Source organism: Leptodactylus fuscus, chromosome 2, assembly GCF_031893055.1.
Source record: "Leptodactylus fuscus isolate aLepFus1 chromosome 2, aLepFus1.hap2, whole genome shotgun sequence".
Lineage (NCBI taxonomy): Eukaryota > Metazoa > Chordata > Amphibia > Anura > Leptodactylidae > Leptodactylus > Leptodactylus fuscus.
This window is the reverse complement of record NC_134266.1, coordinates 33,401,756-33,415,472: the sequence shown is the minus strand read 5'-3', so window position 1 is coordinate 33,415,472 and position 13,717 is coordinate 33,401,756. Positions and strand designations below refer to the sequence as shown.

The following is a 13,717-nucleotide window of genomic DNA, read 5'->3' as shown; positions in this document are numbered from 1 at the left end:
TTATAACCCCAATATATTCTTTGAATTCCCAGTCAGACAATGGCACTGTATACCAGTAGTAAAAATTGTGGGTGCACGTAACCCCAATATATTCTTTGAATTCCCAGTCAGAAACTGGCACTATATGGCAGTAGCAAGAAATGAGGGTATTTGTATTCCCAATATACTCTTTGAATTCCCAGTCAGACAATGGCACTGTATACCAGTAGTAAAAATTGTGGGTGCACGTAACCCCAATATATTCTTTGAATTACCAGTCAGAAACTGGCACTATATGGCAGTAGCAAGAAATGAGGGTATTTATAACCCCAATATATTCTTTGAATTCCCAGTCAGACAATGGCACTGTATACCAGTAGTAAAAATTGTGGGTGCACGTAACCCCAATATATTCTTTGAATTACCAGTCAGAAACTGGCACTATATGGCAGTAGCAAGAAATGAGGGTATTTGTATTCCCAATATACTCTTTGAATTCCCAGTCAGACAATGGCACTGTATACCAGTAGTAAAAATTGTGGGTGCACGTAACCCCAATATATTCTTTGAATTACCAGTCAGAAACTGGCACTATATGGCAGTAGCAAGAAATGAGGGTATTTATAACCCCAATATATTCTTTGAATTCCCAGTCAGACAATGGCACTGTATACCAGTAGTAAAAATTGTGGGTGCACGTAACCCCAATATATTCTTTGAATTCCCAGTCAGAAACTGGCACTATATGGCAGTAGCAAGAAATGAGGGTATTTGTATTCCCAATATACTCTTTGAATTCCCAGTCAGACAATGGCACTGTATACCAGTAGTAAAAATTGTGGGTGCACGTAACCCCAATATATTCTTTGAATTACCAGTCAGAAACTGGCACTATATGGCAGTAGCAAGAAATGAGGGTATTTATAACCCCAATATATTCTTTGAATTCCCAGTCAGACAATGGCACTGTATACCAGTAGTAAAAATTGTGGGTGCACGTAACCCCAATATATTCTTTGAATTACCAGTCAGAAACTGGCACTATATGGCAGTAGCAAGAAATGAGGGTATTTGTATTCCCAATATACTCTTTGAATTCCCAGTCAGACAATGGCACTGTATACCAGTAGTAAAAATTGTGGGTGCACGTAACCCCAATATATTCTTTGAATTACCAGTCAGAAACTGGCACTATATGGCAGTAGCAAGAAATGAGGGTATTTATAACCCCAATATATTCTTTGAATTCCCAGTCAGACAATGGCACTGTATACCAGTAGTAAAAATTGTGGGTGCACGTAACCCCAATATATTCTTTGAATTACCAGTCAGACACTGGCACTATATGGCAGTAGCAAGAAATGAGGGTATTTGTATTCCCAATATATTCTTTGAATTCCCAGTCAGACAATGGCACTGTATACCAGTAGTAAAAATTGTGGGTGCACGTAACCCCAATATATTCTTTGAATTACCAGTCAGAAACTGGCACTATATGGCAGTAGCAAGAAATGAGGGTATTTGTAACCCCAATATATTCTTTGAATTCCCAGTCAGACACTGGCACTATATGGCAGTAGCAAGAAATGAGGGTATTTGTATTCCCAATATATTCTTTGAATTCCCAGTCAGACAATGGCACTGTATACCAGTAGTAAAAATTGTGGGTGTATATAGCCCCAATTCTATTGCTAGGGGACTTGCAGGGTATTTCTGGGGTGAAGGTGGGGGGGCACACCGTTGGAACGGGTATCGGGGTATATATCGGGTATACGGGAATACACTGACAGTGTATTCCATTCAGGATCCTGGGAAAGCTGGGTTGCGGCGATTGAGCCCGTCAGTGCCACGTTACACTGACAAGCTTCTCCCTGGAATTTAGCTCTTACAAGAGCTGTTGGTTGTCTTCTCCTTCCTATCCTAGCCTGTCCCTGCCTACCCAGAATCTAAGCCCTAGCTAGCTGGACGGAAACCTCCGTCCTCGGTGAATTGCAAGCTCAGAATGACGCGAACCTGGGCGGCGCTGTTCTTTTAAATTAGAGGTCACATGTATTCGGCAGCCAATGGGTTTTGCCTACTTTTTTCAACGTCACCGGTGTCGTAGTTCCTGTCCCACCTACCCTGCGCTGTTATTGGAGCAAAAAAGGCGCCAGGGAAGGTGGGAGGGGAATCGAGTAATGGCGCACTTTACCACGCGGTGTTCGATTCGATTCGAACATGCCGAACAGCCTAATATCCGATCGAACATGAGTTCGATAGAACACTGTTCGCTCATCTCTATTGACAATCATTGTCCCATATAGGGCTCACAATCTACACTCCCATCAGTATGACTTTGGAGTGTGGGAGGACACCAGAGTGCCCAGAGGAAACCCACACAAACACAGGGGGAACACACAAACTCCTTGCAGATGTTGTGCTTGGCAGGATTCGAATTCAGGACTCCAGCAATGCAAGGCTAATCACTGAGCCACCATGCCAGCCTTAGTCCAAGAATTCAGCAGGTCATACAATATTCCTTTTATCAGAGCCATAACTAGGGTTTATTTCACCCGGTTGAAAGATTCAGTTCACATTCGTGCTGGTGCTCCCTGAACCTGTGACTTGTGTTTCCCCAGTCGTCCTTATTTACACCCCATACACAGACAAAAATAAACCTCAGGGTTACCTTACAAGTATAATTAAGATACTCAAGATCAGACTATTATTTTACTTACTTATTTCGCTCACCCAAGTTTCCGGAAACCTAACCCAATTAAAAAGCGGTTACGCACGGAAACTCACAGATCCCCTATATTGGGGTCCGCTGGGTTTCTGCCCGATAAATGTCCTGCTTTTAGGACTTTCCTCTCCAAATTTTTCAAGTGGAATGGGAGATGGAATTCCCAAATGGAATCCAGCCTTACTTATATGGCGCCATCATATTCCGCAGCACTTTACAGAGGTATTGGCAACACTGTCCACTGCACAATCTATATTCCCTATCAGTATGTCTGTAGAGTGTTGGAGGAAACCCAAGCATCCAGAGGAAACCCGCACAAACATTAGGAGAACATACATGCTGTTTGTAGATGTTGTCTTTGACTGGATTCAAACCACTGACCCACCATGTTCCTACTAGCCTGCCAAAGTACCAAAGGATCCTCCAGTTGGTCCAAGTTCTTAGGGAGCATTCACACGGTGTTACGTGCCGCGAGATTTGGCACGTAGACGCCGCGTGAACCTTTGCGTGCCGTACACGCTCCCATTGAGTTCAATGGGAGCGGGGAGCGTATGCGCCGCGCTAGTTTGCGGCCGTGCATTTATTCACGGCCGCAAACTAGCGCGGCGCATACGCTCCTCGCTCCCATTGAACTCAATGGGAGCGTGTATGGCACGCAAAGGGTCACGCGGCGTCTACGTGCCAAATCTCGCGGCACGTAACACCGTGTGAATGCTCCCTTAAACAAAAAGGTCTCCTAAAACCACACGGCCCCAATGGTCTTGCAGAAGACAACTCATTTGGAGTAGTTTCCTTGCCTCCAGGATCTATTTCTTATAGATTTATCCATTTCTGTGGGGGTCAAGGAGCGCAGGTCTGTGGTTGACTAGAAAATTAGTATACAGTGAAATCTCTTGACCAGTCAAAACTGCATGGAAAAGTGCGCTAAAAATCTGTCAATGGAAATGCCATAGGTCTGCATAGAGTGGTCTATTGGAGAGGTTTCACTGTACCTTTGGGTCAAAGAACAAAAGACACTAGGCCATAGTTGATTCATCTGACAAACGTTTCTTACCCATTTTAGCCTATAATACCTTTCATACAGTCAGTCTGGCCGGATTCGAGGGTTGTTACATCCCACTATTACTGCACATACCTTCACGACTCTCTTCACTGAACCTATGGTTATTTTATCCGGCTTAGCGTTGGCTCCCGGAAGGTCCCAAAGGTGCCGTAACACAGCTTCTCCTTCTTCAAGGACATGCGCTTGACCTTCAAAATGTGGTTTTTCATAGAGAATCCAGCTGTGATCGAGAAAGAAACGCTGTAATAGGAGAACGAAGGCCGAGAAACACAGACATACTGCGGAAGTAGATTTACTATGGTATCATTATAAGCATCTGGAAAAGATTTTTACCTCATTATTAAAAGGCATATGCTGATTATGTATGTACGGTATAGAAATACTCTGTATACATAAATATACATATATATGCGTGTGTGTGTGTGTTACGATATGTAGATCTTTGAATGGACGTAAAAACATAAGACATAAAAGTCTGAATCTAGTAAAATACGGGTAATATTAAGAAAATGACAAAGACCTGGAAAGATTGTAAAACCGGACTCGGCACTAAATCATTCTCCATGTATTTAATAATAACTAAATTATGGGAATTCCCTGGAGAATTGTGGTAAAAGATTAAGTCCATTTATGAAAATGAATATAATGTGAGACTTCCTGAGATGAATTGCTATAACAGAACCCATACCTGGATTGTAAAGGATTTTTGTACTTGTCTTGGCAAAGACACAAAGTGGACATCCGTCTCCGATATACCATTGAATCCGGAAAATGTCTCCCAACAATGTGCAAGCTATCAATGGCCTAGAGGTGAATGTTTGTTAGGCCTGAATGAAGTCATCTGCCTTCCAGGCTCAAGAGGATATCGAGCTAGAAGAATGGATTTAACCACCTGTACGTCAGTATATATCTAGACATTACTTGTTCTACCTTCTTGGAGGCGTGCATTGACGTATTCTAAATTTATAGGACTTTTGATATATAAAAAAATAAAAATAAATGATGCCCTTTGCCCACCATGTTCTGTACGTCCCCTTATCCATAACATACGTAAGGATGTGTAAGGGACTTGGCCATCCAAACTATCGTCGAAATCTTCCCAACACATTTCGACCTTCAATTAATTCTTTAGGATAAATCTTTAGAGCAGAGGCGCAAGGTAAAGCTCCTGGGACCCAATGCAAAATCTGTACTAAGTCCCAAACTATAGCCTGGCACCTTATGGGCACCCTGAAGTTCCTGGGTGTGATCACATCCTTTGCACCCCCGCAAGATATGTGCCTGCTTTAGGGTAAGGGTGTGGTACCCAAGACTAGATCTATCAACATTGGTATATATGACCTCTTGGGTCCTGCTAGAAATGCCAAATCATTGAGACTGAAAAATACAGGAATTACTGTATATACTCGAGTATAAGCCGACCCGAGTATAAGCCGACTTATTGACTTGAGTATAAGCCGAGGGGGGGAAATGCAGCAGCTACTGGAAAATTTCAAAAATTAAAATGGTTTTTGGGTGCATAGGTTGCTAGGTGCTGGGAAAGGGGAGAGGGTGTTTTGGTTGTCTGTCTGCCCCTTCCCCGAGCTTGAGGACTGGGATTTTTTCCCCCACGTGGCTGAATATAGGGTATCTGCAGTGCTCCTATTAACCCATTCCCGACGGACCAGGAGCAATGCAGATCCCCTATATTCAGTCAGACACAGGGATACCTAATGTGTATATTTTTTTTTACTTGCCTCAAGTATAAGCAGAGGGGGGCTTTTTCAGCACAAAAAAAGTGCTTAAAAATTCGGCTTATACTCGAGTATATATGGTATATCTGAAAATATTTGACTTCTGGGGTTTAGACAAGTCTTCTCTAATGCCCCAAGAAGACATGAACAATGATAACGGAGTGATCTACCTACTATAACATAGCCCTTAGCTCTAGGGGGTCGCCACTGATTTTAATGGGTGCTATGTGGCTCTTCGCTTACTGCATTATTCCAACCTTTCTGCAGACCAACAAGTAATTGTAAGTGAATTAGGATTCCCAAACACATAAGATCAAAGTCAGGTGAACCTACAAGTTTCGGAAGTACTGGACAACTGTCTAATGCTAGGTTCACATTAGTGTTCGGGTTTCTGTATTTTGGGTCCACTTGGGAACCTGAAAGACGGAAAACCTGTCCACTTAAAAATTGTTTACATGTGGAAATTTGTGGACCTCATAGACTATAATGGAGTCCACCGGCTTCCTGTCCAGCTTCCTCCAAAAATGGCAGAAAGAAAAGTCCTCCTTGCAGGATCGGGCTTGTTGAAATTCATGTAATTTGATCATTTCTAGACCGGTCTTCTACCTCAATGGTAGACTCACTGCAAATGCTATATATTTTCATTTCTGCGGTTGGAGCCCCTCCGCCATATGGGCCCCACAACTCCATGTAAATTTACCAGGGCTGTGGCATTGGACTTACCATTACATAACTATAAATTCTACTGTATTATTAATAAATGATGTTACGATGGGTGTAATCCATCTTCTAACCTGTGGTGGCGCTGTATATTATATTATTTACAGAATACATGTCATCTTAAAAGAAGAAACAAAATATCCCATAGGAAGCATCTAGAAACGGATTCCACTAGTAGTTTACACTGGCTCAAGAACCCGAATTTATGAGCCGTACTTGTATTTTCTTTGTACACAAGGACAGACAGTCTGTCTTTGAATATATCTCGGGTTCTCCTTCATTTCGGAGCTGTTATTTTTCTCTCTTCTGTAAACACGGCCAGATCCGAAAATAAGCAATTTCCTCTCGAAAGCAAAGCCATAAATTCCCTAGAATACTTGCATGTAATAAACACATTCCAGACAATATTAGAAAAAGATGGAGTGGTCACCCGAAGGCCCGGCCATAAATACTAATGTGTAACCCCCTCATTAGGTACAGTAAGAAGCGTCTCAGAGGGAACGTCAGATATTTCACACATGACAAGCACGTATTGCACTAGGTATATGCGCACCGTCAAGGCTTCATTTCTCAGAAGATATAATATCATCTTCAGCATAGAATTTCACATTTCCAAAATAGTTTTTTTTACCATGGCAACAAACGATGCTAAATCGGACCGTGCTGCTTGAGACTTGTTATAAGAATATATACATGACGGCATTAAAGGGATTGTCTAAGAATAAAAGGTGATGAATGCTGAGGGTCTCATTGCTGGAACGCTCACTGATCATTAGAATCGGGGTCTTCAGCCCCCTCTTCTTCCTCACTGCATGAGCACAGGGGGTAGGAGACTGAATAAAGTGGCGGTCAGTTCTAGGTGCTTCCACTCCATTCACATACATGTGAACAGTCCTTACTTTAAAGGGCGGGGTTAACACCCTGTCCAAATTTGAGTTATTTCAGGGGCCGTTCATCTGTTGCTTGGGTAGGCTATTCCACAGATTCATAGTACTTACAGTGGTGAAGCCCCCACATGAAATCTCTTTTCTGAATGACTGCAGAACTATTATACAGTAAGGTGGAGATTACTATACAGAAGTGCCACAATATTTCGGAAACTCACAGTATTACAAACCACCCTGACGCAGTGCGCCATCCGAGGTCAGGACACACAGATTATATTTCTTGGTCTGATCACAGTCATGTGACAGGGCCCCGGCCATATGGCTTGGCAGAAATGAACATAGGTTTTTGTTACTCTTGGTGACAATAGATTAGTAATATGTTATTCCTTACCATCCCCGGATAACCCGGATATTTACTCCATTAGGAAACTCCCAAGATGTTGCGTCCAGAACATCGGCTTTGAGCTCGGTCTTGTTCTCCTGATCTATTATGTCAGAAAGGATCACCTGCATGTAAAAAAAGAGTACATTGTGATGTGGCAAATGATGTATGACCTGCAAACAAAATGCTAAAATTTGCGAATGCATTAAACACCCCAGAGCAGAATTACTAGCACTCACTTACTTTTTAGAAAGTGCAAACTTAGGTGTGGATTAAAGGGGTATTCCCATAACTCTTGTTCTGCAGGCTCTGTGCTCTCTACACTTCCTGGATTTCTCGCACATTGGTGGGCGGGGTTTCACTTGCTCTGCTATCTGCTGTGTTTGCAGTCAGTAAGGGGATTGGTTGTAACTGCATTAACACAGTATAGAGCTGATGTGGAAACTGATGTAACAGAGCTGGATTTGAGTCAGCTTGCGTTACATACAGAGGTACCGGACTCCTTATCTCAACCCTTATCAGCCAAATTCAATTAAACCAGCTGATAAGTGGAAAAGCTGAAGATAGACAGCACAGTAATCCCAGAGCTCTCACCTCCCCATCTGAGGAGCTCCGTTGCTTGTCAGACACACACAGCTCAGAGCTGCTCCCAGCACTCAGTCCCTCCCTCGTCCCCTGAGAACAGTTGGGAACTGAGCAGATAAGCCCAGTGAGCATAGAAACGCAGTGTCAACAATGAAGTGAATAAATTAAGATAGCGGCCAAACAAAGCAGTTTTGATAAAGCAATGTATTTAGGAAATGTCTTAAATCCACACAAACTAGTAGTATAGATAGGATGTTTTCATGGGACAACCCCTTTAAGGCTGAGGCCCTACTTTGCGGAAACACATCTGTTTTTGTTGCATATTTTGCTGCGGTTGTTTGAGCCAAAGCCAGGAGAGGATTGAGCAGAAGGTAGAAGCATGAGAACTTCTTATATATTTCCTATTCCTTTTACAGCCATTCTTGGCTTTGGCTCAAAAAACCACAGCAAAATCTGCAACAAAAAAAAGCTGGATTTCCACAATGTCTAAGCCTTAGTAAGTCATTTGTTCCAGAAAACTGGAGTTATCTGTGAGATTTTGAGATGTGCTATTGCTGTTGGATGCACTCCAGTCCCTAGATGGGGTGGAAAATGTAATTTAGTCAGAGACCCCATGTTGCAGAAACATAACTTTTTTTGTTGCAGATTTTGCTGTGAATTTTTGAGCCAAAGCCAAGAATGTCTACAAAAGGAATAGGAAATATATAGGAAGTTCTTATACTTCTACCTTCTACTCAATCCTCTCCAGGCTTTGGCTCAAAAGACAGCAGCAAAATCTGCAACAAAAAAAGCAGCTTTTTCGCAGCATGGGGCCTCAGCCTTAAAGGGGTTTTCCAAGATGAATTAAAAACTAATTGGGGACCGGAGGTGTAAAACTAAAAAAAAAAAGAAAAATTTACTCACCAAGTAATGGGATTAGCAACATCCTTCCCATTCCCTCAGGTCTTCAGGCTGCTTGGGCTGGAAGTGCAGGAGCTCAAGTGGTCACTGCAAACATCCCTGGCCTCAGTGGTCACATTTGGATTATCTGTAATGTTACAGCAGATTCATCACTGATAACTAGAGATGAGCGAGTAGTATTCGATCGAATACCTCACCGCCATACGTATGTGTGTAAGCGGCCAAACACCAAGGGGTTAAGTCCATCGAATATTCGATGCATTTAACCCCTTGGTGTTCGGCCGCTTACACGCATACCTAGGATGGCAAGGTATTCGATCGAATACTACTCACTCATCTCTACTGGTAACCAACATGTTACCCTGAGGCCAGTTATTAGCTGCAGTGAACACCCGATTCCCTGCACTTAAAGTCAGGGCAAACCAAAGGGAATGGGGGACATGCCTTCTTACCCAGGGATCAAGAACCAAGGGGTAGATGGGTACCATTTCTTTTTTTAAGTCACTCCACTTCCGGCCCCCATTTAGATTTTAAATTATCCCCAAAAAATCCCTTTAAGACTAAATCCCCAGCAAAAGCGCATTGCAGGAAAAACTGTGGCGGCAATGCATCACGTTTTTTCCCGCAGCGCTTTTCACAGAGTAAGCAGAGTTTTCATGTGTGGACTTTCTGCTTCTGCAAGTAAAATAAAGACAAGCATAGGGTGCACAAGGGAACAGAGAGGATTTAGCACTGCTGTGGATGTTTTTGCGGATACTTTTTGGAAGCTGGATAACACCATTAAACAACGCTATTTTATCAATGTACAAGTGGGTAAGTACGCTAGAGTCTGAAGTCAATGGATAATCCCTACTTGGTAGAAAGGTCTATTAATATTAAGCTGATCACAATGTATCCCCCTGCTGAGACTCCTAGCGATTAGCTGTAATCTATTGGAAAACCTGGTAGTAACTGCTCACTTTCCCTTTAGCACATCCACAGGAGAGATTGAGTATTACACTGTTCTCATTAAAATCAATAGGTTGTCAGTGTAATGCAGGACAGGACAGGTCCTCCAGAGTTAGAGACACTCTTTGTAAGGACTCTGAGGATCCGGAATGAGGACCTCAGTTATTAATAGGTTATATGGAGCCCGGTTTACTAAACTGGACAGCCCCTTTAATGAAATGTCTTCCTTGTTACTATAATTTAGGAATTCACTTAGACACATCGTAGACCCCCCTCCATCCCGTCCTGGTGTGTTGGAAACAGATAAATCAGCCTGGAATCAATTAGGATTATTTATTAGCAGCCGGTGGCACATTACTACCGCGCCTTTGTAGTTTACTAATAAAATGTTAATTTGGCATGTTGTGTTAAGATCACAGAGGCGACTTCTTGAACCTTTAGATGAGCTTCGCTTGTTTTGTAAAGTAATTTGTTGATGATGAGTGTTTAACAGAAGAAGTTAATTATGTCGGTGTTTTGTAATGAACCTCCAGCGCCCCTGACATTGAGAGCCGCCATTAGTATGCAGTGCGCCAGGAAGGAGACAATCAGCTCGGAAATTAGTTAAAGGCAAATGCTAAAGAAAAAGTCAATCAATAATGTAAGATTAGGCAAACGAGGACACTTCAGCCGCATGATGTATTAGTCTGCTCTACTTATACTAATGGGCAATACTGACTATTGTACCCACTGGGTCTGCCTGTCAGTCACGGTAATGTGTGGGTGTAAGAGGTGAAGGTTGACATCTTCAGTATGAGACCGGTAGGTGACTGTACGTGGCCATATACAAGTTAGCAAGCCCCATGTAGCAGTAGATATCAGTATTTTGCTCATATCGATGACCCCTATGTTGATGTGCTGTATTATCATATAATAACTAGAGATGAGCGAACACTAAAATGTTCGGGGTTCGAAATCCGATTCGAACAGCCACACACTGTTCGACTGTTGGAACAGATTTCGAACCCCATTATAGTCTATGGGGGGAAATGCTCGTTTCAGGGGTACGCAACATTCGATCAAATTATACTTACCAAGTCCATGAGTGAGGGTTGGGCTGGATTCTTCTCCCTGCGCAGCGTTCCCGCATCCTCTTCCGGCCTTGAATTCACTCTGCTAGGCATCGGGCCTGGGCAGAGCCGACTGCGCATGCCCGCACTACAAGCACACATGTGCAGTCGGCTCTGCCCAGGCCCGATGCCTGGCAGATTGAATTCAGAGCCGGAAGAGGATGAGGGACGCTGCGCAGGGAGAAAGGTAAGAGAAGAACCAGCGTTGATTGGCAATGTATAGCATTCTGCCAATCAACGCTGGTTCTGCATCGAATCTTAACTTCGAACAGCTACTACTCGCTCATCTCTAATAATAATGCATGTATTGACCACTGTATGTTCCTTTCACATGCAAAGTGTAGAGGCCGACTTTAAGGGTAGGTTCACACAAGCACTCAGTCTCCATTTTGGGATTCCATACCCTATTCCACTTGAAAAATGCAGATCAATTTTTGGGTGGAAACCGGATAAAAACCCGTCAAACCCCATGGGTGCGGGTGGAAAAAATGGAAAACCAAACACTAATATGAACCTAGGTTAACTGGGGAAGTTGTGGCAAAAGTTTGCTGTAGGGTATATTCACACAGAATTTTTGGCAATGGATTTTGACGCGGAATCCGGCTCAAATTCCGGCTCCCATTGCCCCACCTTGCCGCAGATTTGGCAGCTCACTCAGCTGCGTCCTTTCTGACATGACCACACTACCCCACCAGTTCTGTGCAGGACATGGCCAGTAGGATAGCAGCCGGTTGGGTTATTACATGGGCACTGTAGTCATTTAATTCATACGACGCTATGGAAATAATACAGATTTCTCCTCCCTTTCCTTAGCTTGAATTTGGTTATAGCGGTTTCCCTGGAATTGGATAAAAATTATACTCAACTGTCCCTGACGACTCACTGGTGACCGCCATCACTGTCCATTCCAGCACATGCCATGAAGTTCCTTCAAGAAGTTCTGTGCTACATGTGACATGAAAGGAACTGGTGACATATGCGGAAAGAATAGTGGCGATGGACACCGGAGCGCCGGGGTCGGGTGAGTATGATTTTTTTTACGTTTCATTTCTTTACTCAGTGTCTTCCCTGAGTTGTCCAACCACATTAAGCGATGCAACGTGACATACTCAATAGGTTACAAGATACATCGCGACCACTGCGTGGCTACACATAGACACATATAGAACAGATATCTTGTGACAGAATATTAAGACATGATGTTTTCTTAAAAAGCTGTTACACTATTGTCAGTAAGTCTGCAGACTACTGTACTTAACTCCTAACATATGAAACGCAATTCCCCAGTGTCGTACAACATAAGATATACATATGTATTTAACTAAAAAGCCAAGTTACATGAAAGAGCCTTTCAAACAAATGTCACATGTTGGCGTTTCTTGCTCTTTCATGTACTCGGCCAGTCTTGTGCAACTTTCTTTTCATGTCCCATGCTAGCATGTAATAAACAGTGACGCCGCTGCCACCCACAGCCTGCAAATACTACGAGATGTGATGTCATATTAGTAACACATCAATGACAGAACATATAAAAATCACACTTTATGTCACTTTTCTGTGCTCATTACTTTCACAATATACGTATATACTCGAGTATAAGCCGAATTTTTCAGCCCAGTTTTTGTGCTGTAAAAGCCCCCCTCGGCTTATACTCGAGTCAGCAAAAAAAAAAAAAAAATTTTTTTTTTTTTTTTAGGAGGGGGGGGGGGGGGGGGGGGTCTATGACCAGCCACAATAGTAATGTAAAGAATCTCCCATAAAGTAGTGCAAAAGAAAGTGCCCGGTCTACTGAATATAGGTTATCTGCAGTGCTCCTCTTCCGTCGGGAAGGGGTTAATAGGAGCACTGCAGATACCCTATAGTCAGCCAGGCTGAATTCCAAGTGGGGGGAAGAAAAACACAGTCCTCAAGCTCAGGGAAGGGGCAGACAGACAACCAAAACACCCCCTCCCCTTCCCCAGCAACTACTGCACCCAAACACTCCAACCATTTTAATTTCTGAAATTTTCCAGTAGCTGCTGCATTTCCCCCCCTCGGCTTATACTCGAGTCAATAAGTTTTCCCAGTTTTTTGTGCTAAAATTAGGGGGGTCGGCTTATATTCGGGTCAGCTTATACTCGAGTATATACGGTACTTTCACAGGGGCTGGAGCTCAGTTTTTCCACATTGAGGACAGGTAGACCATTGTGAAGCTCGGCTGTCATTGCATGCAGCTCATCGGCAATGTGGAATCAACAAGAATAATGAGAATCTTTATTATTTGCATAGATGTCAACATGGACTAAAATCTGCAACGCTTTCTATTATTTCACAACATGCAAATGAGCAATCTGGAGCATGGAGGGCGGTTTCATTGCTCTCAAATGCTATACCCCATACTCAGTCCAGAAAATAGAAAAAGCTGGGTACTCACCGCTGGAAGAGTAGAAAAATATTTCAAACCTTTATTTCTAACATCCATGTAAAATACAATACGGGGGGGAGGCACGCCTGGGAGAGGAGGGCGACAGCTGTTTAGTGCTGGTAGCACTTTTTCAAGCTCAACAAGCTTGTCTCCTCCCGTGTTGTATTTTACATGGATGTTTGAAATAAAGCTTTTTTATTTTCTGGACTGTATATGGACTTTTTTATTTGCTGTGAGCACCACCAGTGAAGTATATGGAATTTACCCCTGACCTTCCATAGCATA

General features: G+C 43.0%; 1 protein-coding gene across 1 annotated transcript in view; it reads right to left on the bottom strand.

Annotated features, from left to right (window-relative positions):
- The window catches only part of CRYBG3 (crystallin beta-gamma domain containing 3), a 150,315-nt gene that overhangs the window by 61,814 nt on the left and 74,784 nt on the right, over positions 1 to 13,717 (bottom strand). The window contains exons 6-7 of the mRNA XM_075263569.1: positions 7,496 to 7,611; positions 3,837 to 3,984 (exon numbers count right to left, since the gene is read on the bottom strand). Of these exons, the coding sequence (XP_075119670.1) occupies positions 3,837 to 3,984; positions 7,496 to 7,611 (264 nt within the window). The remainder of the gene's footprint in view (positions 1 to 3,836; positions 3,985 to 7,495; positions 7,612 to 13,717) is intronic.